General features: G+C 50.6%; 1 protein-coding gene across 1 annotated transcript; it reads right to left on the bottom strand.

Moving 5' to 3' along the window:
* Positions 1–27,559, bottom strand: TGM6 (transglutaminase 6). Its single transcript, XM_049100769.1, has 13 exons — positions 27,459–27,559; positions 18,507–18,680; positions 17,511–17,753; positions 16,666–16,784; positions 15,255–15,383; positions 13,693–13,870; positions 13,314–13,452; positions 11,396–11,499; positions 11,076–11,318; positions 10,039–10,380; positions 7,430–7,584; positions 7,002–7,135; positions 1–6,160 (listed from the first exon to the last, which is right to left on the bottom strand). The coding sequence occupies exons 1-13, from the start codon at positions 27,463–27,465 to the stop codon at positions 6,007–6,009; spliced, it is 2,121 nt and encodes a 706-aa protein (XP_048956726.1). The 5' UTR covers positions 27,466–27,559; the 3' UTR covers positions 1–6,006.
* Positions 27,560–27,843: the final 284 nt, after the last annotated feature.

Below are 27,843 nucleotides of genomic sequence, written 5' to 3' on the forward strand. Positions count from 1 at the left end.
GAGAGAGAGAGAGAGAGAAAGGCAGAGACACAGGCAGAGGAAGAAGCAGGTTCCATGCAGGGAGCCTGATGTGGCACTCGATCCTGGGTCTCCAGGATCACACCCTGGGGTGAAGGCGGTGCCAAACCGCTGAGCCACCTGGGCTGCCCAATTGTTAATTTTTTAAAAAGATTTTATTTATTTGAGAGAGAGAGAGAGTACACGTGTGAGAGAGAGCACTAGTGGGGTGAGGGGCAGGGGGAGAAGCAAACTCCCCACTGAGCAGGGAGCCCGATGTGGGACTTGATCCCAGGACCCCAGGATCATGACCCAAACCAAAGGCAGACGCTTAACAGACTGAGCCACACAGGCATCCCTATCAGCTATTTTTAAAATTAAACCTTTTATTTGGAGATAACAATAGTTCACATGCAGTCATAAGAAACAACAGAAAGATCCCAGGTACTTTTTAGCTACTTTGCCCCAAAGGTAACAGCTTGCAAAACTATAGTAACAGTGTCCCAACCAGGATACTGCCCTTGGTACAGTCAAGGGAGACAACATTCCATCACAAAGATGCTTGCCTTGCCCCATTATACCCACACTGACTCTCATCCTCAGTCTTCGTTAACCTTAGGCAACCATGAATCTGTTCTCTGTTTCTAGAATTTTTGTCATTTCAAGAATGTCACAGAAAGGAAATCATATAGTATGTCACCTGTTGGAACTGGCTTTTATTACTTGGCATAATTCTATGGGGACTCCTCCAGGAGTTGCAGGTATCCATAGCCCATTCCTTATTGTTGCTGAGTAGAATTCCATGCTATGGATGGACCACGGTTGAATTAGCTGTTTCCAGTTTGAGGCTGCTACAAAGAAAGCTGCTAAACATCCATGCACAGGTGCTTGTGTGCACATAAATTTCATTTCCTGGAGTAAACGCCCAGGAGTGCAACTCGTTGCTTGTATCTTAGTGGCTTGTTTCTTTTTTCAAGAAACTGCCCAACTATTTTCCACAGTGACTGTAACATTTTACATTTATTCCGGCAAGTTAAGAGAGTATGTGCCAGCATTTGGCATCATCACTGGTTTTTAATGTTAGCTGGTTTTGTTGCTATATAGTGATATCTCATCATGGTTTTAATTTGCATTTCCCTAATGGCTAATAATACTGAATGGCCTTTCATGTTATTTTTTTTTTAAAGATTTTCTTTATTTATTCATAGAGACACACAGAGAGAGAGAGAGAGAGGCAGAGACACAGGCAGAGGGAGAAGCAGGCACCATGCAGAGAGCCTGACGTGGGACTCGATCCAGGGTCTCCAGGATCACGCCCTCGGCTGCAGGCAGTGCTAAACCGCTGTGCCACTGGGGCTGCCCTCATGTTATATTTTATTTTATTTTATTTTATTTTATTTTATTTTATTTATTTATTTTTACCATCTGTATACCCTCTTTGGTGAAAAGCTTATGTCTTTTGCCCATTTTTTAGATTGTTTTTTTACTGTTGGATTTTGAGAGTTCTTTATATATTCTGGATTCTAGTTCTTTGTCAGATACATGGTTTGCAAACATTTTTTCCCCAGTATGGAGCTTGTCTTTCATTGTTTTAACAGGTTCTTTCACGGATGCAAAAGTTTTGAATTGTGATGAAGTCCAATTTATCAAATTTTCTTGCTGAGATTTTGGTAAGAATTGCATTAAGCCTATATAACAATTTGGAGGAGATAATTGACTTCTTATCTTTAGGGAGTCTTCCAATCCGTGACCAAGAGATGTCTCTCCATTTATTTAGATCTTCTTTGATTTCTCTCATCAGCATTTTTTTTTGGTTTTCAGTATGTAAATCTGTATGTTTTGTTAGATTGACATCTGAGTATTTTGTATTTTTTTGACTGATTATAAATGTAAATATAAATTGGTTTGGATTGTTCATTGATAGTCCATAGAGATATAGTTGATTAAAGAATTGGCTCATGTGATTATGGAGGCTGACAAGTCCAATATATACTCCTATTGGTTCTGTTTCTCTGGAGAACCTTGGCTGATTCAAGCACCACCACTAATTACCACAGCCACCTTTCTGCCTTGCCTGCATAATTTAAGAAATAGTCCTAGAAACCACTGAACCTCACCAATGAAGAGGAGGCCAGGGATCTTTTGAGGAGACACCCCTTTAGGGCTGCAGCATTGGCAAAGATAACATGAACAGAAAGCTATTGGAGGAGTCAGGGCCAAGGTGCTGGCCTCTGAATCCCCCTTGTTGGTTACCATCTAGAGACTGAAGGTTAGGACTGCTGACCAATATCAAGGAGAAGGTAGTGAGCCACAGGACACTTTGGACACACTGGCCTTCACTTTGTTCCTGGGACAAACCAAGCTCATTTCCACGAGTCAGACTCCTTGGCTGCAAGCAGAAGAAACTGATTCTTGTTGGCTTAAGCAGAGGGGATGGTGTAGAAATTAAATGCAAATTGGAGAGGATAGTAAGAGATAGACCAGACATAGGGAAATATGGGATTCCACGAGTCTTCAGAGGGTCAAGAAGCAGGCAGCAGGAAACAGCATGGCAGATTGTATATTTCCACATGTATCTATGGCAATATTTCTAGTCCTACAAGCTCTTCCAGAATCTTTCCACTTTTTATGATGAATTGGGTCTGTTTCCTTTTGAAACTTAGAGGAACCGGATGCCTGGGTGGCTCAGTGGTTGGGTGTCTGCCTTCGGCTCAGGGCGTGATCCCGAAGTCCCGAGATGGAGTCCCATATCAGGCTCCTTTGCATGGAGACTGCTTCTCCCTTTGCCTCTCTCTCTCTGTGTCTCTCATGAATAAATACAATCTTAAAAAAAAAAAAGAGAAAGAAACTTGGAGGAACTTTGTAACCATTTTGATGACTAGAATGTGGTAGAAGTGGCACTGGATGACTTCCAATCCTAAAACATAAAGGCAATATGGTGTCTATCTGAGACTCTCTCTCTCTCTCTCTCTCTCTCTCTCTCTCTCTCGATGCTTGCCCTTGTACCACAGCCACCATGTTGTGAGGAAGCCCAGACCACGTGGAGAGACTGTGGGTAGGTGTTCCAGCTGACAGCCCAGCTTGGTGCTCGGCCAACAGCCAGCATCCACCACCAGAGATGTATGTGAGTGGATAAGCCTTCAGACAATCCTGACCCAGCCTTTCCACTGTCCCAGCTCCATTAAGTCAAGCAGAGATGAGCTATGCCTACCAAGCCCTGACCAAATTGCAGATTCATTCACAAAATAAGTATTGTGATTATTTTAAATTTTAAGTTATGGGTTGGTTTGTTACACAGTGATAGGTAACTGGAACATGCGACGACCATGTCACAGCAGAAATGACCTGGCTAGGGCACTGCCTGGGACTCCACCATCTACACCATCTGTGATGCCTTCTGAACATTCCCTGCATCCAAATCTCAGGAGAGAGCATAGGCCTTGTCTGAGTCAAGGTGCCCAGCCATGGCTGTGCCACAAGGTAAGTTGAAGACGACGATAATAGTATGTACTTCTTGGAGTTGTTATGAGATTAAATAATTAATATATATAAAGCACCTGAAACAGTTTCTGGCATGTAGTAAGCACACTCATTTAATTTTTCATCTTTTTTTTTTTTTTTTGGTTACTATTAAAATTTGAGCTCAGATGTCATTTCCCCAGAGACTCTTTCTCTGATGCCACCATGGGAAGTGGTGCTATCCTATCCCCTGCAACTCTGGGAGAGGTGACATTGGGTTTTATTTTCTCTTTGGCACACATCACTAACTGCAATCAGCTTATCCACAGATTTGTTTACTTGCTTACTCTTATTTCTCATTTTACTTTTTGTACCTTTTAAAATGTTGTGATTGAGTGCCTGTCTCCATCAGCTGGACGGTAATCACCACGAGCACAGGGAATTTGTAATGTCACTGCTCTGTCCTTGGGTTGAACAGAACGCAGGTGGAGACACATTGTCTAGCTTTTCCTTCAGTGGAGGGTTTGTTCCCCCAACTGCTGGGAGTGCTGACCACAGACAACTTCAGGGATGACCTCTGCTGTAGAGAGCTATCTTGCTCAAAGTCACTTGTCTTCTGGGGCAAATCTGTGATAGATGCAGGCATAGAAAGGCCCGGACACCCTGGCCCAACCTGGAACAAATCTCATGGGCCATGCTAGCTCCAGAGCTGCCCTTGGGGTGGGCCCAGGCTGTCACTGGACCTGCATCATGGCTCCATTTCTCCCTCTGCCTATCCTGCTTCCCTTCCACTGTGTTGACCCCCAGGTCATTCCTCGCTAAGTGTCCTGCATGCTAAGCTCTGTCTCAGAGTCAGCCTCCTGGGAGGCACAACCTGGTACAGCCAAGTCTGAGGAAGGTGGGCAATTGGCATTTGCTTGAAGGATGAGATGTCTGGGGCCACTGCAAGGGGCCAAGATAGTCTCCCTGCTGGAAGGAGCATCCCTTTTACTAAGATCCCAGGTGCTTGGCTGGCTTAGTCGGCTAAGCATCTGCTTAACCTTCAGCTCAGGTCATGAGCCCAGGGTCCTGGGATCAAGTCCCACATTGGACTCCCTGCTCTGTGGGGAGTCTGCTTCTCCCTCTGCTTCCGTCTTTGTCTCTCATGAATAAACTCTTTAAAAAAAAAAGTGGGAGATCCCCTCTGTTGTAGTCAGCTTTCAGTACTCCTTCCTGATGCTCAACCCTGAGGAAGTGGCTGCTGCTCTGGACCTCCAGCTGCCCCTCTTATATGGACGGGATCAGCATCCCAAACCCAGGTTTGGAAAGCAGGTCCTTTACACCTCTGGTTCTCCAAGCCGTCATGCTGTGTAGAATCATGAGACAAAAGCCTTCACGGGGGCCTCGGTTACAAGGATCACCCACCACACATGTCCGTGTATTTGTCTGACCTCCTTTTAGCAAAGACTTTCTATGTCAATTATTCCCACTTAACTTTGCATTCAGCAAGTGTCCTACCGCGGATGAACCATTTTGTTGTGGTGCAGATTACTTAAAATTCTCTGGTCATTATAATTCTTTTGGCTGTCTAGAACATTCTGAGCTGAGTCTCATGACCGACATGTGCAGTTATCCTCAAGTCCTGGTGCTCTCCACTCCAGTCCTTGTTCCAGAGGCCTCTGTCCTGTTCTGATGCTGAGAACATGATTGTGTGTAGTATAAGCTGCTGGGGGGTGGGTTCTACAAAGTTACTGTTGCTCTCATTCTCAAAAAATGAATAAACCCTGGGCTGGTGGAAAGAGACCCCTAATGACCACCATGAGATCAGATCTGGGGCTTCATTTTCCCATTCAATCAGGCTCTTCTATTTTCAGCTTCTTCCAGGCAGCAGGGGACTCTTGGATGCTGGGCCTGGGTCTTCAGTGAGGGAAGATCTCCCATTGGTTCAAATCTGATGATTTTCAGAACACAACTTTGGGGTAAAACTTAGATGGTGTAAATGGCATGCACAGACCCCAATGCTGTCTCCAGCTCGCCCTGTGGCTATGGGCAAGTCTCTTCCCTCTGTGTAAAATGGGAGCATTGAGGAATGATTTGGTGCCAGCCCTAACACTTCTGGGATCCTTTTCAGAGTTGGGAGGACACTCTTGGGTCTGGATGCAGTCAGAGCACCGAGGAGCTGAGAGAGAAGCAAGGAGAGCCCAAGGGTCGGCCAGGGTGATGGTGAACAAGCAGGGCACGAGCTGGCTGAGCCGGATGGGCCTCGGTGATTGTGATGTTTGGTCTGTCAGCCTCCCAGTGGTGAGGGTGATCGATGAACATGGAAGAGTGTCCCTATATCATCCATCGTCGTCCAAAAGTTTAAGGCTTGCCGAGCCTAACACTTCATTTCACAGATGGCGAAACTGAAGCCCAGGAGAAGAAGGGACTTGCCCAAATTCACAAAGTGAGGCAGGAAGAGAAGCAGAACTGGAACCTGGGCCTCCTGGCTCCCACTCAAGAGAGACAAAGAGGTGGACAGGAAGGGAAAGGAGGCCATCTCCTCCACTGTCAGCCCCTTGTGGTGGCCAGTCACTTGGCGGTGGCCACGTGGATGACCACAAAGCCTTTGATGTCTGGGAAGTGGGGGCTGATGAGATCCACCTGCAGCTGCCTCGGGCCGCTCTTGGACGGGGTGATGCTGAACTGGACGGAAGCCTTCTCCTGGGGCTCCAGGCTGGGCACGCTGGGGAAGGGGATGGTACAAAGGCAGACCGTCAGCTCCCTCTCCTTCTGCATCTGGCCTGCCCTCTCCAGAGCCCTTGGGATCAAGGTCACACCTTGAGACCGACATTCAAGCCCTGTCAATATGCTTCTAGCTTCTGTTTCCCTGCCACCACTCCTCATTCTTTCCAGCCAGCCGGGCCTGTGCCCTGACCATACCTTACACTTCCTCTCTCTGGGCTTCCACCTGCACCGTTCCTCCCACATCGGATGTCCTTCCCATTCCAATCACACCCAAGGACAAGATCACGTCTCTCTTCTTCTAGGATACCCTCCCTGACTACCCTAGCCATGGAGACCTCTAACTGGGAAGCCTTCCATCCTGCTCCATACCTGAAAAGCTTCTCGATTCATCATGTAAGGCCCAGCTCCACTGTGGCCCTTCCCTGGTTCCACCCCATCCCCATTCAAGGGCTGTCCCTGATTCCCTGGGCCCCAGGGATCCATCCCTCCGCACACATCGCACTGTCCTCATTTGATGGTCCCGTCTTTGAGAACACTTCTTCCGGCAGAGCCCTGTCTGTTCATCCCGGTGTTCCCAAAGGTCACCAAGAGGCTCAGAGAACAGGTCATTCTGATCATGTGATTAAGGGTCACGTGAATGAGTGAGGGGGTGACTGGGTGAGTTATACACCTGAACTAATGACTAAATCAATGAAGGAAGAAATAAATAGATGGAGGCTGGTGTGTCTAGGTCATGAGCTGGTTCCTGGAGGCCCAGAGTCTCCTGCACCGCCCTCCGTTGGTCGCTTTTCCATGGCCCATCCTATAAGGAAGGCTCCCACTCCCAGGCTGACACTTACTCGATGCTGAGCTGTCCCTGGAGAAGGCCACTGCCCTCCACCATCAGCACACAGTCCTCCACTCTCTCCAGGAGGGGGTTGACCAGCGTCACTTTCACAACAACCGCCACCCCCACCACGGCGGGGCCCAGCACCTGGAGGGGTAATCCCCATAAGTCATTGTCCCCCTCTACGCTCCCCCAAGAAACCCATGGGTCCCAGCAGGAACACTGGCTGGAGCCTGGTGTGGGCAGGAATCATGGCTACCCCTTGCATCCATCTGCCCTCCTACTGAGCTCCATCATTATATCTAGCCCCCTGCATCCACGCCGCTTCTCTCTGCCCTTGAGAGCCGAAGCTGGAGCTAAAAGCACAAAACCCCCAGCCTTTGATGCTCTCCCCAAGCCGTGTAGGGGGCCTGCCAGGAAAAGGATGCAGACAGGACTCACCTTGATGGTGATGAAGTCCTCCAGAGTAATGTCCTTCTCCACCAGGAGCTTCTCTCCTTTGGTGACAAAGCACATGGCAGCCAACAGGATCTTCTTGTCCTCTGTCAGGTCTTCCTTATATTGCGAGTAAGATATTGTGATTGGGATCTTTTTCTCTGGAAGGGAAAGCAGAGGTGGGAGTTAGGGGTCTGATACTCTTTTTCAGCTGAATCAGGGGGAAGAAGGGAAGGCTCCATTCCTAGTTACACCTCCTTTGGTCCTTGCCACCAACGTGAGATGAACATTATTATATTATTGTCAGTTTACGGATGAAGATACCTAAGCCTCAGAGAGGTTAGTTTCCGGTCCAACGTCACACAGCAAGTAAATCAAGGAGCCAAGATGAGATGGGATTCAAATTCAGGCCAGTCGGCTACCATGACACCTGACAGTTTCTCCAAAAACTCCTGGAATTGTGCTTAACCTTTCCCTAATCATTCCAGATGCAAATATCTCAGACCATTAACAGGAATCCATTCACTGTTCATTGAGGACCTACAGTGTGCACGGTGTGCCGGGTGCAGAGAAGGGAGGAGAGTCAAAGGTCGGCCTCAAGCTTCCAATCCAGTAAAAAGGCCAACTTCTTCGCAGCTTCTCCAAATCCTCCCTCCCCATTAAGGCCCATCTGAGTCAGCCCCCAAAATGGGAAGCCTTCATGGGTACCCCACTCAGTGATCTCGTGTCCTTTGCCTGCTGAGCTCCTGTGGTCCTCGACATCTGGGGCTCTCACCAGCTGCAGACACCCTGCCTGTGGGTTTCTTTCCCTGGAACATGGGTCACCACAGAGCACAGTGGACTACCGTTATATTTGGGTGTTTTTGGATCATTGTATTTTTCCTTTAGGTACAAATGGGTACAACGTATCTGATTTGCTCCCGCCTGACCACCCTCTGCTGTTTTCTGTTTCCTTCTTGCCCCTGAGGGCATTGGTTTTCAACCTGTGGAAAAAGTCCTTAAAGGATTTGAACCTGGTTCACTTTATGTTCCCCTAGAGCTTTGCATATAGTAGAAGCTTCTTGAATGCCCAAATGCTGATCCATATGTCAAAACTCTACATTGCTGTATGGGTTTCCTTAGTCCAGTAGGTCATGACTAGGTGAATCCTTAATACAACAAGAGCAACAATGAATAATTACGAAAGCTAACTTTTACTAACTTTTACTGCTGGGCACTTGGAAACACATTCATTGATGAACTCATTCAATCCTTACAACAATTTCATGAGCAAGTATCATTATCCCCAACTCATAATATCAATAATGCTATCAATCCCTACAATAACTTACATGTCCCTTAGGTGGTCAGAATTACACCAAACACTTTATATATGTTCTATCATTTACTCCTTGTGTGGTGGGAAATTGGTGGTTTTCAAAGCATGGTCCTGGGACCAGGGGCATCAGCATGACCTGGGAACTTGTTAGAAATGCAAATTCTAAGGCTACTCAATAAAACATTAGCAAATTTAATCCCACAACATGTAAAAAGAACTATCTGTATATTTATTTAAAGATTACACATCTATTAAAATGATGTGGTTGAAGAGCTTATAAAAACATTTGAATAACAATGTGATGTGAACTGAGAGAGACACTAATAAACACTGAGTTCTCACAGTGTAATCAGATCTGTTTGGCAAAAAGCAACAGGCATTAAAACTGGAAGGAAAATATGTTAATAATCTGGAGGTGGGTGGTAGGATCACAGGTGATCTTGCTCTGTGCCCTCGAAATCTTTAAGGAATGTATATTACTTTTAATATGAAAAAAAAAAGCCAGGAGAAAGTGCACGTTAATTAACATTTCCCTACACAGCGTTATTTTGCAATTTGGATTTTGTGAAGAATAAGGGAGCAAAAAAAAGTGAAAAGGTGTGTGACATGTCCTTCACATGTTTTCCCTCCATCAAAACACAGGAGCTTCACCAGAAACTGGGCCCAGAGGAACAGTTTCTTTGTTTAATTGAATCCTTAGACTTCAGAATGTTATGTGAGGGCAGAGAGGGAGCGAGGGGTGGGGGAGAGAGACAGAGAGAGAGAGAGAAAGAGAGAGAGAGAGAGAGAGAGAGAGAGAGAAACAGGAGGGAAGGGTGCAAGGACAGAGAACGCTGTGGGGATGGCAGTAGATGCGTTTAGAATTTTCAGGACAGAGCCTGGCACATGTGAGCACTTAGTAGCTGTTTCTTACTGGTCCGTGCCTCTCGTACAGGACACCTGCAGCCAGGTGGGCTGCAGAATATGGTGGATTTTAGAAAGGTGACAAGGCATATTCCATAGGTTGTGAAATGCTCCCAGCAGGTATTTGTCCGGGGAGTCAATATTCACATGGCTTGAGATCACCTCACCTGCACTCAAGTTTGCCACCAGATGACCATGGACTTTTACTACTAGTCTCATTAGTTAGCACCTCTGAACTCCGCTTTCTCACCTGTCAGGTGGGGAACAGGAGGCAAAGCACTGATCAAATGCTCAGAGACATCCCTGTCTTTCCTGGGAATGAGCACAGCTTGCTGGGAAGTCCCGCTTGGCCAGTCCCCCTCTCCATGCCCCCCCTGGGCAGCGGCCCCCCTACCTTCTTCGGGCCCCAGTCGCACCGTGTGGGACTCGTGCAGGATCTCGGCCACCGGCCTGCGGGTGTATAGGATGGTGGCACCGCTCAGGTTGACCCGGACCCTCTGGGCCCGGGAGGTGAGGTTAGCTAAGCACAGAGCCAGTCTCAGGTCGTGGCCCAGCATGGGTGGCTCCAGCATCTTGAACTTGCCGGTGACGCTGGGCTTGGTGGCAGGCTCCATGAGGTCCTCGCGCCACAGCCCGCGGCTGCCTGCCCTGCGGACCCGGGTCCTCCTCCCGGGGGCTTCCACGCCGAACAGCTTCCTCACGGCCTTACGGTACACCTGCCTCTCCTTCCGGGACCCTGGGGGCATCGCACCTGGTGAGGTGGGTGTCCCTTTCCTGCTCCTCCCGTCCCGTCCCGTCCCCCGGCTTCTCTTGTGCCATCTCACCTCCTCCCCACGGAAAACCACCACTCCTTCACCACTTCAATCCACCACGCCTGGAAGGGCTCCAATGGACAGCCCAGGAGCCAGGTGCACACCACGGCCATAGGCACCGTGTTTGGTTCGGGGACTATTTAAATACATTTTAAATCAATCATCAAAGACTTCAGATCGGGCAATTTCGCACAAAAATACAGGTCTGCAGCTTCTCTGCCAGCTGGGGCTGAAGACTCATCTGATGAGGACTGCCCACATTTTTGTAGACTTGCTATGTGCCAGGCACCGCAGTTCCAGGTGCTATATTTTCCCCCTAGGAAGTCGGTGCTACCATCAGCCACATTTTATAGATAAGGAACCAGGGGCACAGAGAAGTAAAGTGACTCAGAAGAGCCTTGAGATTTGAACCCAGGCAGTCTGGCTCCATATCCATGTTGTTAATCACACTCCCTTCCCACTGTCTCCATGGCAGGGATGGTCTAGAGCCGGGTAATGGGTGCTCCCCTCACCATCATAACACACAGGGCAGGGCCCGGCCCAGGCTGGTCTGCGGTGGGCCCTCTGCGGCAGACAGGGCATCTTGGGGGGCTGATGGGGGCCGCCCTATTGCCCTTACCTTCTGGATACTTGTAGAGGCCCGTGATGTCCACGCGGGAGTCACTGCCCACGGCCTTGGTGCTGATGCACCTCCCAATCTTCTTGGTGTCCGAGTACACCCGCTCCCGGCTCTCATCCTCGTGCCAGAGCCAGGTGATGTAATCTGCATTGACCTCCGCGAACACAAAGGGGCCATCGTGGGCCAGGTGCACGTCGCCCTCTCGGATGGCAGTGACGGAGGCTGGGCCGCACCGGAACATGCCTGGGCAGGAGGGATGGGCGTGAGCAGCAAGGGTGAGGAGGAATGGGGGTCCGGGGTCCTTCAGGCTGAGCCCATACCTTCACTCTCCTCCTGGGGGGTGGCGTCCAGAACCTGCCAACCATTGTAAGAGGGGCCCAGGTCCCGGCGGGCGAACCAACTCTCATTCCAGACGTGGAAATTCCTGCCACAGAGATAAGATGGGGCAGGATGGCCTTCAGTGAGTACAGAGGCCCATGGGATGGCAAGTTCCTATTGTGAGCCAGGCCCTGGCCCCAAACTCTAGGTATGTATATATATGTGTGTATATATATTCTATATATATGTAGGTATATGTATGTGTGTGTGCACATATGTGTTGTTCAAGGTACAAATACAATCACAAAGAAGACAGAACATTTTGCCCTCTTGCAGCTTACATTCTAATAAAGGAGAAGGTTAGGGAGACAGGCAAAAGTAGGTAAGCAGATAGAGAAAACAAATACAAGTACCAATAAATGCTGTGAAAAAAGAGACCTGAATGGCAAGTGACTACTGGAAACCTGCTCTAGGAAAATGACATCTAAGATGAGGCTTAAATAAGAAAGGATTAGGGGATCCCTGGGTGGCTCAGTGGTTTAGTACCTGCCTTTGGCCCAGGGCATGACCCTGGAGTCCTGGGATCATGTCCCACATCGGGCTCCCTGCATGGAGCCTGGTTCTTTCTCTGCCTGTGTCTCTGCCTCTCTCTCTTTCTCTGTGTGCCTCATGAATAAATAAATAAAATCTTTAAAAAAAAATAAGAAAGGATTAGCCATTGGAAGAGTGAAGGGAATAGTGTTCCAGGCAGAAGGAACAGCATGTGCAAAGACTCTGAGACAAGAAGAGCTTTGTGTCTTTAGGGAACTGAAAGTATTGTAAGTATCTCTGGGCTTCAGCCAGTATGGGGTTAGGTAGGGGTCAAACTATGCAGAGCTCCGTAGGTCCTGGTAACCTTGGTAAAGAATTCAGACTTGAAGTTTCCTGTGATAAAGATGAGAACATGAGACTAGCAAAGCAACATTATTTGCACAAGGTCACACCATAAGGAAGCAGGAAAGAGAAACCCTGGTTGGCCTGACATGGCATCTTTATAGCTGACCTCAGGACTCCTCTCCAGGAGGCAGTGGTCTTTGTGTGGGAGAATATTTGGATAAGCACTTGGGGGTAAACTGATAACCTCTGTGGTGACAGGGGTCCCAACATCAAAAGACAAGATATTTTGGTTTTGTTTTGGTGCAAGATGAACAGCATTACATTATGCTGCTAATACTGAGTCGGTAAAAAGTGGAGGAGTGAGGGGACTGTGAGTATGTATGTCCTTGCGTCTGCAGAGCCTCCCTGTGAAGAGGTGTAAGAAGCTAGTGGCCGCGCTGCCTCCGTGAAGACAGGAGGCGGGAACCCGGTCGGGGGGAGACATCACTATAACCCATTTGATACCTTTTGAATATTAACGCACATGCGTGTCTTTCCTATTTAAAAAATCACATTAAAATGAATTGTTTAGCGATGCCCGAGTGGGTCAGTGGTTGAGCGTCTACCCTTGGCTCGGGTCATGATCCCAGGGTCCTGGCTTGGAGCCCTGTGTCCAGCCCTGCATCCAGCCCTGCGTTGGGCTCCCTGCTTAGCAGAGGCTCTGCTTCTCCCTTTCCTCCCCTTTCTTGCTATTTCTGTCACTGTCTCTCTCTCTCTCAAATAAATAAATAAAATAAAAAAATAAAATGAATTGTGTAAAGCCTGTGGGAAGAGTCTTGCCAGGGCTGAGACACACACATGGCCCGAGACAGCAGACAAAGAAGCTGAGGCAGGACACAGGGGTGACCATGCATAGGGAATCTCGGGGAAGGCTCAGTCCCACGGAGGGCGCCCTGGGCTTCAGGGCAGCCAAATCTCCAGCCCCCCCACCTGGGCCTCTGGGTCATGTGTCCCGGGGCCATCCCTCTTGCAGACGGGCTGGGGACCCGGGGGACTAGCACCCACCACATGCTGTCCTCTGTCAGGTCCTCCAAGGTCCGCCCGAAGGAGTCCACGTATTTGTCCACGCTCAAGTTCCTGTCCGTGTCATGGGCCGAGTTAAAGTTGGACACGACTCGGGTGGCGATCCCCAGGCATCTAAGGACTAAAGAGCAGGAGCCCCCCAGGAGGTGGAAGGGACCCCGCCAGGAGGCGGAAGGGGGCAAAATAAAAGATCCAAAGTCACACAAATGAACTTAACTATTTGGTTTCTCTCATCAGCAACCAGACTCCTATTTCCCCATCACCAATAGGGGAAAAACTTGGGGTGGGGTCTGTGTACATGTATGCAAACGAAGGCAGATGATGGAGCTGGCTTGGGGTCAGGGGACCTTTCCCTGGGTACCTGTGCACATGACTCCAGCGAAGACCCAGCACTGGCCGTATTTGACAGGCTTGAACCTGCCCTTGAACCACTTGTGCAGAATGGCCACGCTGCCGCTCCAGTGCAGGGGGCTGGTGCCGCCGCCGTACTTGCCCTGCCACTGGCCTTGAACCACGCCCCTGTCATTGTTGCTGTTCACCTGGGCAGAGGAGGCCAAGGGTCCACCACCAGGCAAGGCTTCCCTCCTCGGGACCACGCCATTGTAAAAGCATCTCACACTTTGCACCAGTCGTTCAGGGCCACCTCTTACTTTTAAATTATCTGAAAACTGGAGGCATCTGCTGTCTTAAAATACCTACTTTGGGTACCATTTATTGTTTTTAATTACCTTCCATTGGGATACCCTATTGTTGGAAACTACCTATGATTTTACAGCATTTCTTCTTTTAAATGATCTATCTGGGGGGCCATTGGTGGTATAATTATAGAGGCAGCTAACATTTATTAACTGTTTACTGTGTGCAGGCCCTATTCCAAGGGCTTCGTGCATACCATATCAACCCATTTCAAGGTAGATTTTTGTTATTTTCTTTTTTTTTTTCATACGAGAAGACAGATTCAAAGGGGTTGAGGGACCCATCCAAGTCACACAGCAGGTTAGCAAAAGGGTTGGTGAGCCCCAAGTTTAGGACTTTTGACTTAGAGCCCCACAGGGCTGTGACACTCCACTGTCTGGAACCGGTCACAGCTTTTGAGTCTCTGTTTTTCAACATTTCTCTAAGGTCTCGAGGAATGAAGTGTATCAACTCTGAGGAAAACAGCTTCATACATTCCTGGAATCACAGATATCCACCCACTTATCTTAGCATCTGCTTACAGTAGGCCTTCTGGCTATCTTTTGAGGAGGAAGAAGCATTATTGTGTGAAACAGAATAAAGACAGGCCTCCTCTGGTGGCGAGTTGGGCCTCTGTATCCCCTCCCTGAGTCTGGGCTGGCCCGTGACTGCTCTGACTGATGACTATGGGAGAAGGGAAGCTGTGCCAGTTTCCAGGCCCAGGATTTCTGTGTGCCACTCAAAGCTTCCAGTTCTTCTGTTTTGGAACAATTGTTTCAGCGAGAAGCCAGCTGCTGTGTCTGATTACGCTGAGATCACCATGCTGTGGGGAAGCCCAAGCTGGCCACGTGGGAAGGCTGCATGGAGAGAGAGCCATGCCCAGCCAACCTCAGCTGTTCTAGCCAGCCCAGAGCAGGAGCCAAAAACGATCCCAAGCAAGCCACCTTGACATTCCAGCTCCAGCAGACACAGCATGGAAGAGAACCAAAGAACCACTGACCAGTAGAACCAAGGCCCCAGATATATGGTCTCATGAAACCATTGCAGCCACCTGCAGGTGTTCAGACACCCCCAGCCGTGTAAGCATAGTAAGTGGTTGTTTTGCGCCACTGAGCTTTGGTTGTGGTTTGGGACAGTGATAGAGAATTAAAACAAAATGTGACTTGGGAAGATCATAGGGTGTGATCCTGGGGTTGGCTCAGGGGCCCATGAGGAAGACTGTGTGCAGGGAACGGTGGGGCTCCTTACCATGGCGCTGATTGCCCTGGTGACATAGATGGGGTCGTGGCGGTGGGACACGTCGGTGGCTGGGTCATTTTGGTGAAGAGGACTTCGGTCCAGGATGGAGAGGCAGATGTCCAGGATCTCCTCCTCAAACTGTCCGCAGAGAGGCTGTGCTTAGAGGCCAGAGCTTCACCCGCATTCCAGGCCCTCCCGCGCACGATGCTTGCCCAATAGGTCCCTTGTGTTTTGCAGGGAAATTTGCCTACTTCCACCCAGGAACACCACAGAGCATCCCAAGTCTCAGAAACCCTCCCTCAAAGAGTCACTGGTAGCCAGAAACTCCATCGTAATCGTGTCCCCACCCTGTTCAGTATCCACCCCCAAGACTCCCCCACTACCCATGGTAAAGTTCGTGGTAAGCTGGTGACCCTGGAGCCGCATCTCTCCTGCTGGCACACTCCTGTTTAAATGACTTTTTTCAAATACATTTGCATGAATTGACAACATTTCAAAACTGGAGGATCTTTGCATACAAATTAAGATTTCTGGTCTCTGAAGGTTCTTTGGAAGGTGTGGGGAGCCCTGGGTTCACTTTCATATGGGGTCAGAAGAGGTGGGTGCCGAGGAGTGGTTACCCCTTAAGTGGACCCTAAACTCTCCAGGACCTTGTCTGAACCCCAGACTAACTTCCAGCTGCTCTGCCTGATAGTCAGGGTCCTGGACTTGCCCAGCCAACCTTTTTTTCAGGGCACCTGAAGGCCAGGCAGCACCTAGTCCTCTTGCAGTCCTCCTCTGCTCCCTGACTCCCACCACCATGCGGCTGTGGGCTCTGCCCTCTGCCTTGTCACGTTGTGCCCAGCTCCACACTCAGCCCCAAGACCATGAAGCCTCCACAATACCTGAGGTGGGGTTTTAACACTCTCTGACTTCCCTATGCCCCCTTCTCTGCCACTCTGATGCCCCCGTGTCCCCTCTGCCATCACATGTTTTACTGTAACTATTTATCTGGCCAGTGGCTCTGAAGTGTGGTCCCAGACCAGCAGCAGCAGGACCACCTTAACCGAAATGCACATTCGCAGGCCGCACCCCAGGTCTCCTGAATCAGTGCCTCTGGGTGGGGCCCAGCCACCTGTGTGTTTTGAAGAGCCCTCCCTGGGACTCAGGAGCTTGCCCAAGACTGAGAACCAACCCCACCCCCACCCCCCGGGCTCTGAAGCTATTTATTCTTCTGTACTGCACTGCATCCAAAGCACCTCCCGTCCAAGGACCCAGCGCAGGCCTCGGCACAGCTAAGAGTAGTGAATGAGCGGATTTGCTCTAGGGGTCAGCCTCGCTTGTCCCTGGCGGGAGGAGGTGAGCAGGCTCAAGGGCTCCTGCGCTGACTTTCTGCACACCCCACCCTGCCTCCCCCCCGCTAGCCTGTGCCCCTGGAGACCTGCCCGTAGTTCCAGCCCTGGGCTCGGATGTGTTTCTCCACGCCTCGGAAGATGATCCCACTGTCGTTCAGCACGTACTCCTGTCTCTCCTCCTCTGAGTCCAGAAACACGTCGTCCTCTGAAAAGCAGTTGTCAGGCCCGGCTTGGGCTGGAGCTCTCTGGCCTTGCAGGCCTGGGGTAGGGGCTACATTGGGGAGTGCCTGGAAACTTGGGACAGGGAGGGCAAGAGGGGCTGGCGGGCTTCCGGGCTACCTTCTGGCCAAGCCCCATTCCACCAGGGGGAGTCCATTACCCAGGCGAGGACACCCCCACCCAGCCCCAGACTGAGGGACTTTAGCAAGATGACCCTGCTTGATGCCGACAGCAGCCTCATGTTTCTTAAATATTAATAAGAGTACTGACCCCAGTACTCCTTACGATGTCCTGTGTACATCACAAGCATTAGCACTATGATTTCTCACCATTATCCCAAGGGGTAGGCACTGTTATTATTCCCACATCACAGATGGGGAAACCAGGACTCATGGAGGGAGGCGACTTAGCAGCATGGGGACTAAACCAAGGCTGCTGATGGCAAGAGCTTGGGGCTCTCCTCCCATAAGGCCCCATGCTTGCTGGCTGCCCCCGCATACTGGAAACCACTGATCCCTGCCCCCTGGCATAGGATCCTTTGTAGCACCTGCTACCGGGTTCCTCTGCCCAGGGCTCACCTCTGCCTAGGCCCAGCTGTTTTGGCATTCACCTGCCTGTTGCTTAGCCTGCCTCCCAGATCCCCTGCTAAGGGCGGGCCCACCTCTAGGACAGCTTCCAGGAAATCCTCTGCCTTGGACTTGCCAGCTCCTACCTGGGCACCACGGGTTGAAAAGGAGAACAAATTCGCCCAGCTTCCGGTCATTTTGCTTTCGGCGAGAGGAGACCCTGGTCCTCATCAGGTAGCGGCCAATGACAGCGTTGGGAGGGCTGGTGATGCTGACGGTCATGGTGTTCTCCGTCTGAGCCTCCTCCACCGCTGTCCAGTTCTGGCCCACATCCGGCTCCGATATCTGGAACACAGCTTTGGTGTGGCAGTCCTCAGATGCCTGGGGTCCTGGCAGAGAGGAGAGGGAATCGGGAGATCCAGGTGCCCCTAGGAAACCCAGCTCTAGGGAAGAAAAGAAAAGCTACAAGCCTGGAATCCACTGCAATGTTCACTTCCTGAATTGCCAGGACACTGTTGGGGGCCACCTCCACTGTCCCCATGTCCCACCCACGTCCTGGATCTAAGAGAAAGTAATAGGACCCCTGAAACCAAAGTCTGCCATTCGTCTGTCAAGGAAAGAAAAGCGGACAGCCCTGGTGGCCCAGCGGTTTAGCGCCACCTTCACCCCAGGGCGTGATCCTGGAGATCCGGGATCGAGTTCCACGTCGGGCTCCCTGCATGGAGCCTGCTTCTCCCTCTGCCTGTGTCTCTGCCTCTCTCTCTCTCTCTGAGTCTGTCATGAATAAGTAAATAAAATCTTAAAAAAAAAAAAAAGGAAAGAAAAGCTTGGGCCCCAAAAGTATCTGAAGAATTTCCACAGTTTTCCAGAGCCCTAGGATTCCTTAGTAGGCAGAGAATTCCAGAGCTGTGGCATCTGTCCCATCACCTGCTGGCAGTACCTGCCAGCCATCCTCAGCAAGTGTCATCAGGAGCCTCTAGGGGTCAGAGCTCACCCACCTGCAGGGGTTGGGACCTGCTTCCCTCCAGTCTGGGTTGATGACCAAGAGGTCTCAGGTCACTGGTCACAGGACAGATCTTTCTGGATGTAGACCAGAAGCGGGGGGGGGGGGGGGGGGGGGGGGGCGCTGGCGAGACAGGTACCTGTCTCCAAGGTGAAGATGATGGTCTCCTGGTCCTCCAGGGCTCTGCTCAGCTCCAGCCGCAAGGTGAACACCTGGCCCCTGCGAACCACCAGCTCAGGGCCGGGGTACTCCTGGGTGTGGTGGGCAGCACCATTTTTCCGGCTGTGCCAGTCCACCTCGGTGACTCTGACCCCTGAGTAGGGCAAGGGCAGGGAGGTGAGGCGGAGCCCTTGACACGCTTCTCCCCTGCGCTGTCTTGCCCTCCCACCTGCTTCAACCGGCCAGTCATTAGCTCCTGCAGCTTCTTTTTTATCCACTGTGTTATTCCTTTGTATTCCCTGTATTCGTTATTCGCAGTAGTTCCTTAAAGTGTCCGTGAACACAGAATTAGCAAATACTGAGCCATTGCTCTTAGCCTGACCCCCAACCCACAGCCCCCGAGCGCCCAGCTGACAGCCGGCGCCAGCTTGGCAGCCGTGGGCCTGAGCCATCTTGTAAGCAAATCCTCCAACCTCTGGTCATGCTGCCTCCACTGATCCCAAATGAAGCAGAAGCAAGCTGTCCCCCTGAGCTCTGCCCAGATGGCGGGTTTGTGAGTGAGAGAATGATAGCTGTTGTTTTAAGCCTCTAAGTGTTGGGGCGGCTTGTTATATGGCAATAGATAATTGAAACATTCAGGGGCCACAGGAATAACTGGGGTAGAATTTCCCAACAAGCTCAACGGCATCAGGACTCAAAGTTAGATTTTATTTAAGTAGTATCAGTAAATGTGAATTTCCTCCCACCATCCCTCCTTCCCTTCCTTCCTTCCTTTTTATACAGGGGGAGGGGTAAAGGGAGAGGGAGAGAGAGAGAGAATCTTAAGTGGGCTCTACGCCCAGTGCAGAGCCCCATGCTGGGCTTGATCTCATGACCCTGAGATCACGACCTGAGCCAAAATCAAGAGTTGGATGCTTAACTGACTGAGCCACCCAGGCATCCCATGACACATTTTTCACTTCCAGGTTTGGGTTGTCAGTTCATACCTGCTAAACTTTTCAACATGCACCTCTGGTGTCTGGATAAATCTTTAGGACTCTTCTTCAACAATAACATTCAACTTCTTCCCAATATGTAAATCCTAACTCAGAGGCCTGATAAGACTGTCCCAGGTGATGTGAAAGCCACCCTGCCCCCAAGTATGATAATAAGAACAATAAGATGAATACCTAATACATATATATTTAACACACACCATGAATTAGACATTATCTTCTGTGATTTACATTTATAAATTCAGTTAATCCTGTCACTAAGCTTGAGGTAAATACTATTATTACCCCTCATTTTACATATGAGAAAACTCAGGCACAGAGAGGTAAAGTAACTTTACAAAGGTCACACAGCTAGTATGGGTGGTGCCAGGGTTCCATGCTATCTTGCCTCTCTGGTGATCAAGGGCCGAAACCAGGAATTATCAACTCTTGAGTCACTGGGGTGTGGAATGGGGCAAATACAGGATTTAGAGCCAGCAAACCTGGTCTGACCCCAGTTGTCGTCTCTCTTGCCCTTAGACAAGTCACCTCACCTTTCTGAGTCTCATGGTCCTGATCTAAAAAATGGGGGCCATGATAGCACCTACCTCACAGGATTCTTGGAAGGATTCAGCCATGAAGACTGCCCCCTTGCCCCAGGAAATCCAGTGATGTGGCATTTTGCATATAGAAGGCACCAAGAAAGTGTCATGTTCTTTCATCTTTCTGGGGAAGGTGGGACCTACACTCTGATACCACAGGTTTCTGTCCCTTTTCCTGCTTACCCTCTGCCTCCTCCCATGGGCAAGGCCAAGTCTAAGCCCTCCACACAGCCTGGGAGCCCTGAAGAAGTCCTACAACAAATTCTTCCCAACCTTCCACCATAGCTGGAATGGATCTGGTCCCAGGATTACTCTTCATTAGCATCTAACGATTATGGACCAGTGACAGGCAGTTGTTAACAGTGCAAATGTAGCCACTGTACCTCCTGGCTTCCATGACTTCTTGGGGGTGCTTCTCCTCCCTCAAGGAAGACTCTTAGCTCCTCAGCCTGGTTTTGAGACCTCCACTGAGAGGCCAGGTCCCCTGTCCAAAAGGTCATCACTCATTTCCCCACCCTTGGCTCCTACAGTAGCACATCCCAGAGTCGCTTAAACGTGGGTCAGCATCCTCGATATGCCATGTGCTTATGTGTATCCTTCAGCCTGATTTAACGTCTCTTGTCCATAAAATGGGTGTAATAATGGCTTTTTCTCAGCTTTTTTTTTTTTAATTTAATTAATTTATTTTTTCATGAGAGACACAGAGAAAGAGAGAGGCAGAGACACAGGCAGAGGGAGAAGCAGGCTCCATGCAGGGAGCCTGACGTGGGACTTGATCCCGGGTCCCCAGGATCACACCCTGGGGTGAAGGCGGCACTAAACCACTGAGCCACTCGGGCTGCCTTTCTCTCAGCTTTAATAATCAGATTGAATAAGATGATGTGTGGAAAGCACTTGGCATATATCAGGCTCTCACCAAATGTCTATTTTGTTCCTTCTCCTATCACATGACACGATGATTAATTTTATGTATCAATCTTGCTGGGCCACGGTGCTCAGATATTTGGTCAAACATTTTTCCAGGTGTTTTTTGTGAACGTGTTTTGTGGATGAGATTAAAGTTAAATTGGTAGACTTGAAATAAAGCAGATTACCCTCCCTCATGTGGGTGGGCCTCATCTATTCAGTTAAGGGCTTAGTAGAACAAAGACCAACCATCCCTGAGCAAGAAGCAATGCTGCCAGCAGACTACCTTTGGACTCCCAGTGGAACTGTAACTCTTCCTTGAATCTCTAGCCTACCAGCCTGCCCTACAGATTCTGGACTTGCCAGTCTCTATAATCGTATAAGCCAGTTCCTTAATAAAACTCTCTCTCTGTCCTCTGTATTGATCTGTCGATCTATCATCACTCTATCTGATAAAATGCAGCAACATGGAAGCCACCATGCTGGGGAGGACCTGAAGAGAGACCAAGATAGAGATGTCTGAGGATCCCAGTCACCGGATACAGCAGGAAGAAGCCTCCATGATGATTGCGCCCCAGCCACAGTCAGACTGCAAGGCTTCTAAGCAGTCTTGGTTGGAGGTCTGCTGCTGATACCACTAAGTTTACATTTCCACTGTGATTTCTCCCTGAAGCCCAAACAATATATTCAACCATCTACTTGAAATCTCCATTGGGCGGTCTTCTAGGCAAATCCAGACTAATACACCCAAAGCAGAAATCTGGATTTCTTCTCCACTCCATCTTCAAATCCCTACTCACCTGCATGTTGGTAGATGACATCTCACCTGGCACTCAGGTCCAAACCAAGGAATTTTTGATTTCCCCTTTGCTCTCACATCCCTTATCCGATCCAATCATGAAGTCCAATTGTGGCCACCTCCAAATCCTTCCTCAAGCCCATCACACACCTCGTTTTCCATCACTACCCTAGGCCAAGCTATGGACATCTTTCTTGTCTAGACAGCAACAGCCTTCCAACTGGTGTTCACTTATGAGGAGGTGGTGAGCTGGTGCTAGTTTCCATACCCAGGCCTGAGGGTCATGGAAGAGGCTGGTTCTAGCTAGCTCTGACTAGGCTGAAAGCCCTCGCCTGGCATCCTGATTTGGGGATAATGACCGAACATGTGAATGGGAACTTACACAGCTGACATGATAGTCCGAAGCTTGGGAGCTCCTACAGCCCTTATGAGCAAGGTGGATGAGCAAGGATTGGTTCCAACAGCGTCCTGTCTGGAGGGAGCCGTAACAGCAGTGCCAGGGACTTCCCACTAGCTCGCTAATTCTCACATCTGAAAGTAAGATGGGGAAGCCTGCCACCAATTTAGCCCCAGTAGTCCTTGGTCAGGAACCTTCTCAAGTCCATGAAATTTGAGCTCAGGTGGCCTCTGTTTTGTCTGCAAACACAGGCAGGAGCTCCAGTTACCTCGTACATGGGACTGCCAGCAGTGGAGCTGGAACGGCCATTAGAAGCCCAGTGCTGGGGATGCCTTGGGTGGCTCAGTGGGTGAGCGTCAGCCTTCAGCTCAGGGTGTGATCCCGGAGTCCCAGGTTCTAGTCCTGCACTGAGCTGTCCGTGGGGGTGCCTGTTTCTCCCTCTGCCTCTATGTCTGCCTCTCTTTGTGTCTCTCATGGATAAATAAATCTTAAAAAAAAAAAAAAAAAAAAAAGAAGCTCAGGGGCTGCATTTTACTGACCAAACAGTGAGACTCGGAGATGGGAAGAAAGGGACTTCTTCCCCGGGGACACTAAGTCAAGCCACACACTATAGGGGACAGGCCAGAACAGGATGCAATTTTTTGTTTTTTGTTTTTGTTTAGTTTTAGGGGATAAGTGAGGAGCAGGGGATAAGTTTACTGGGTGATAATTATCTTAGTGCTGGCACACCCCAGGGATTCTTGCAAGGGGGGTGGTTAGGAGGTAAAAAGAGTCTCTGGGCTCTGGGTCATGGGTTCAAGTCCCAAGGATCCCACCTTGGCTTCACCTTTTCCAGTCACAGCCCAAACCAGCTCCCACCTCCCTTCTGGGCATCTGTGGCCTTATCACAGTGGGGCAAGAGCGGGAGGAATGAATCACAACAGCCATTATCATCATTATCCCCAAATCTCAAAGACCATCTCTCTTACTACTTCCTGCCAGAGTCAAAGTCCCTCCTCTGAATTCTCAGTGGATGCAGGATTAGAGTTCCAGCCTGCATACCGCAGAGGCAGCTTGTTCTCCACCCTGATGTTAAAAAGTGCTCCCTTCTGCTGAACTATAGGCTTTTTTCTCCCCATTTACCCCCATTTGTCTCCGCTCTGCCTTTCCATTACTCTCACCAAACACAGGTCTTCCTTTTGGTCCTTGTTGGCTTTGCAGAGGGCTGTCACTGAGAAATCCTGACCTGTTACCCTTACCTGCGCAACATCTGCCCTGACCCAGGGGGTCACTGCTCAGGTGCCTGAGCCATCTGTACTCGTGAGCATCACACTCTGGTGACCTGACATTCGTGGGCTGTCAGGGCTGGGGGTGGTGTGGGGCCAGGGTCCCATGGGGAGAAGGCAACTCTTCTGGAGATTACAGCCTAGTTTTGCCCTAACTGGTGTCCTCAGCCCTCATGGGGGTTCACGGGCACAGAGGATGGGAGCCTTCCTATAGGGCAGTCCAAGGCCGGGAGACAGATGTGCATGTGGGATGGTTTCCAGAACGCTTATCAAAACAAACCCGATGTCACCTCCTCCATGTGCTCAGCTCCAGTTCTGCCGGGACTAATGTGTCTCTAATCAGTCATCAGGGAAGCCCAGACATAATTGTTTGCTTACATGTCTCTCTCCTCCACTGGACTGTGAGGCCCGAGAAGGCAAAGTCTGGGTCTTATTCTCTCTGGGTTGTTAGAGCCCAGCTCGGGGCCTGGGGCAGAGTAGAGGCTCAGGGAATGTTGGTCAGATGAATGAATGTCCCTCCTTGTCCCTCGGCGGAAACTAGGGTGTGAAAGGGAAACTCCCCAGCTTCCTGGCACGCCCCTGGGGATCAACACCTGTGCCCTGCCAGCTCCCCACACCCCAGCCCCCCACCCACCCATAATCCCCTCTGTCAGGCTGCCACATTCCAAAACCTGCCCTTCCTTCCTGTCTTCCTTCCTGCAGCAGGCCTGGGCCTAGGTGGAGTACCTGCCACTGGCTGCCTGTGGGGTGTGGGTTAAGTTGCTTCCTCTCTCTGGGCCTCGGTTTCTCATCTGTGAAATGAGTCCAGAAGAGCTCTTCGGGGTTGGGTTGTTGGCAGTTTGCTGAATCAAGTGCTTCGATACCCCCAGGACTCCTCTCAGCCCCTCTCCACAACACACGCACCCCACCCCCCCTAAGCCCCTAAGTGTGCCTTCCTTTCCACAGGCATTGGGCACCCGATTTCAGAGGCACATGCTTCAGTTCCAACACAAGCTTCACCGATCATTGGGGCTGTGTGACCTGAGGCAAGTGACTGAACCTCTCTGAACCTCAGTCTTCTGGTGAAAAACGGGAATTTGTGCTAGTAGCCACCTCCTCAAGTTGTAACGATTAAGGGAAACAAGTCACGTGGAGTACTTAGAGCAGTAAGTTCCTGGCACATATTAAGTGCTGTTAATCAGATTGTCAGTGCTGGCACAAGGACTGCTGGCTGCCAGTCCAGTGCTCTGCCAATTAGTGTTCTCCTGCGTCTTCCACTTATTGGCTGTGCAGTGCCAGGTAAGTGAGTGGACCTCTCTGAGGTTCAGATTGCCTTCTCTGAAAAGTGGCAATAATAATACTTTGCTCATAGACTTTTCGGGAAGATGAGGTAAGGACCCTAAGCCGGGCTAGGAGAAAAAGCATCTCCTAACCCAGGAAATCCAGAGAGTGAAGGGCCATTAATAAGCACTCTCGGGCAACAAGCTTCAGCCAGGGTGAGTGGTCTCCCTCTGCATATGGTACTTAGCTCAGTGCTGGGTCCACGGGTAGCTGGGTCAGTACCCGGGCGGCCTCTTCCTCTCCCCACATCTCCCCCACCACTTTGGTCCACGCCTCCCTGCTCCCACACACATTGTTTTTCTTTTTATTCTCCCTTCTTCACCTCTTGCTTAAATCACTGCATGGCTTCCACAGCCTCACAGCATTTTCCATCTCACGCTGTTCAATCCATCCCGTTACTATGGAGAAACCGAGCTTCCGTGTGGAGACGGGACTCTCCTGGCTGCACCAGGGTCAGCCTGTCACTTTCCTTGCTCTGGAGCCAGCAGACCCACAGCCACTATGCTGGCATTCAGGGTCCCTCACCACCGGCCCCTGCCTGCCACACCCCTCCTGGCCAAGGTCATCTCCTTTCCAGCTCACCTGCTTACCAGCTGGCCCCAGACAGCAGCCTGAGAACGAGTTCTACTTGGAGGGGAGGTTGGCTGCTGCACCCCCAGCTCTTCACCACCACCCTCAGCTCTGGCTCACCCCCCAGCCTTTTCTCCTCCTGCCCTTGGGTGACGCCACAGCTGGCAGTGCTCTCCTCCCCAGATCTCCATCCCAGCCCCAGGGATGACACCCAGTGGGGTGAGCCCAGGAGGCTCTGCTGACACCAGCAGTCTCTCCCAGACTCTGGACTCCATGTAATTGGTTTTTAATGGGCCCCATTATGACCCTATCCTGAGTGTGCTTCACGAGCACCTGACCTCCACAGCTAAATGATTAACTGGGGAGTTGCCTGGGACCACTGCCCAATCTCTCTTTCCTTTCTGGCCCTGTTGGAAGCTGCTGGCCTCTCCCACCAGTGGGCAATAGTGAGAACATCCCAGCCAGGGCCAACTGTGCACAGAGTATGTCCCTGGATTCTTAGAATTTCCGAGCTGAAAGCTTATTAGAATCCCATAATGGCAAAAGGGCCTCATTTCACTTCCTGGCACTGATTGACTGCTAGGACTGCTAGAAGAACTATGCTGAGTTGAATTCTGGGGCCACATTTGGGTCCTGTGGGGGGTGGAATTTGGGGGTCAACTAGTGATGTCTGCCATGGACAGTGGGGGAAAGAGCAACAGCACACAGGCCACAACTTTGCTTTCAGAATCCCACGTCTTGGTCATTCATGCACTAATTGCACAGTGGCCAGGTGCCTACTGCTCTGAGGAGGAGGTCCTGAGAAGCCAGGAAGACCCAGACCAGGGAATTGAATTTGGCCTGTCACTTCCATTTGCTAGGTGTGATGGGTCTCACCCTGTTATTTTACAGGTGGAGAAACTGAGCTTCGGAGGGAGGAATGGCCACCCAGCGGGTTAGCAACAGATCTGACACTGGAACCCCCTGTTCCTGACTTTGCTCCCAGAAGGGTCTTTCTCAGCAATTAAAGTTTGTCCACTTTAAAACTGATAGTATATCAGAGCAGTAGGGAAGAGGGGCCTCTAGGTACACCCTGGAAAATAGATCCCGAAGGAAGCAGAGCCAGTCCCCTGTGACCCAGGGCTAACAGGGAAGAAGCAGCACCAGCTCTCGAAACAGCAGTCTGGGGTGTGAGCTGGGGTGGCAAGGCCTGGCCCTGAGGGAGCAGACCATCCCAAGAGCCAGGAGAGCCCCGGATGCCCATAAATATTAGCAACTGCCAGGGTGGAATGAAGACAAATTCAAATATGACAAAGAAACTAAACTACCTGCTTTTGAAAGTCAAAGAATAAACAAGAGTTGACTCATGTGATTGTCACATGATCCTGGACAATAGAAAATAAGTGGTATAACATTAGGAACATCCTTTAAAGACCTGTGAGAGGAGGACCCCTGTGTGGGCTGTCTTGCTCACCCCTGGACCCCAGCACCCAGCCAGAGGAGGCTTAAAATATGTAATTGCTAGCAGACAAGTTCCTGGGGTGGAGGCAAGTTTGCCCTTCACTATATTGGGGCCACAGTGGGGGTGCATTTTCTGTGTCTGCGGCCTAGGAGGTCCCACATGAGATATTGTGGGGGCGTTTGGCACACTTGATTTTCATCAGTTCCTCGCAGCAGGCCTGTGAGATGATTTGTATTATAATTCCCTATACAGATGAGAAAATGGAGGCATCAACAGCAAATTCTCCTCAAGGTCACATGGCTATTTTGACCTCAGACAGAGTTGCTTTTGCCCTCGAGTCTTTGGGGTGGGAATTTGAAGAGGATGCAGCTCATGGGGTCTCTCTCTGTCCCCGATCTCTTCCTCTGCTCACCAGGCAGGTGGGGAAGGCCTGGCACCAGGCCAGGGAGGGCCCTGCCATGGCCTTGCTGGGCCATCCCAGGATGGCTCTTTCTATCTCTGGGTTTCCACGCTCTCAGGAACATGAGGGAACAGTGCATGGATCGTGCAGCAATGCAATCCTAGGGATCCACTCTCGAAGTTCCACTGCATCGACCCCCCCTTTCCTGAAGCTCCTCTCAGGGGCCGGTGCCCCGGGGCCCAGGCCCTGCCCACTCACCTGCCATGCCGGGGCAGGCCTGCCCTTGCTTCCTCTGCGCGCGGGTGTGCGGACCGTCTGATCGGCGTGTTGGAGCAGCCAGCCAGCCAGCCCCGAGTTCACGAGGCAGATCTCGGGGTGCTGCTGGGCAAGACAGTCAGCATCCTAGAGGAGGCGTGGCCCTTCTCACCCTGGCAGCGACACCTAATCACCCACTAATTGCCCTGGGTTGCACCTTGAGGGTGTCCATCGTGGGAGTGGCCTCGGCCAAGAGACTTTCCTAGCACAGATTTGGGAGCTGGGCTGTGGGAGAAACTTAGGGCCAGAAAGGTCACAAGCCTGCCAAGAACAGAGGAGCGGGGAGCGGAAAGCAGCTGGGAGCTGTGGTCTCCCGTTCTCATCCTCC

Source organism: Canis lupus, chromosome 24 (assembly GCF_003254725.2).
Source record: "Canis lupus dingo isolate Sandy chromosome 24, ASM325472v2, whole genome shotgun sequence".
Lineage (NCBI taxonomy): Eukaryota > Metazoa > Chordata > Mammalia > Carnivora > Canidae > Canis > Canis lupus.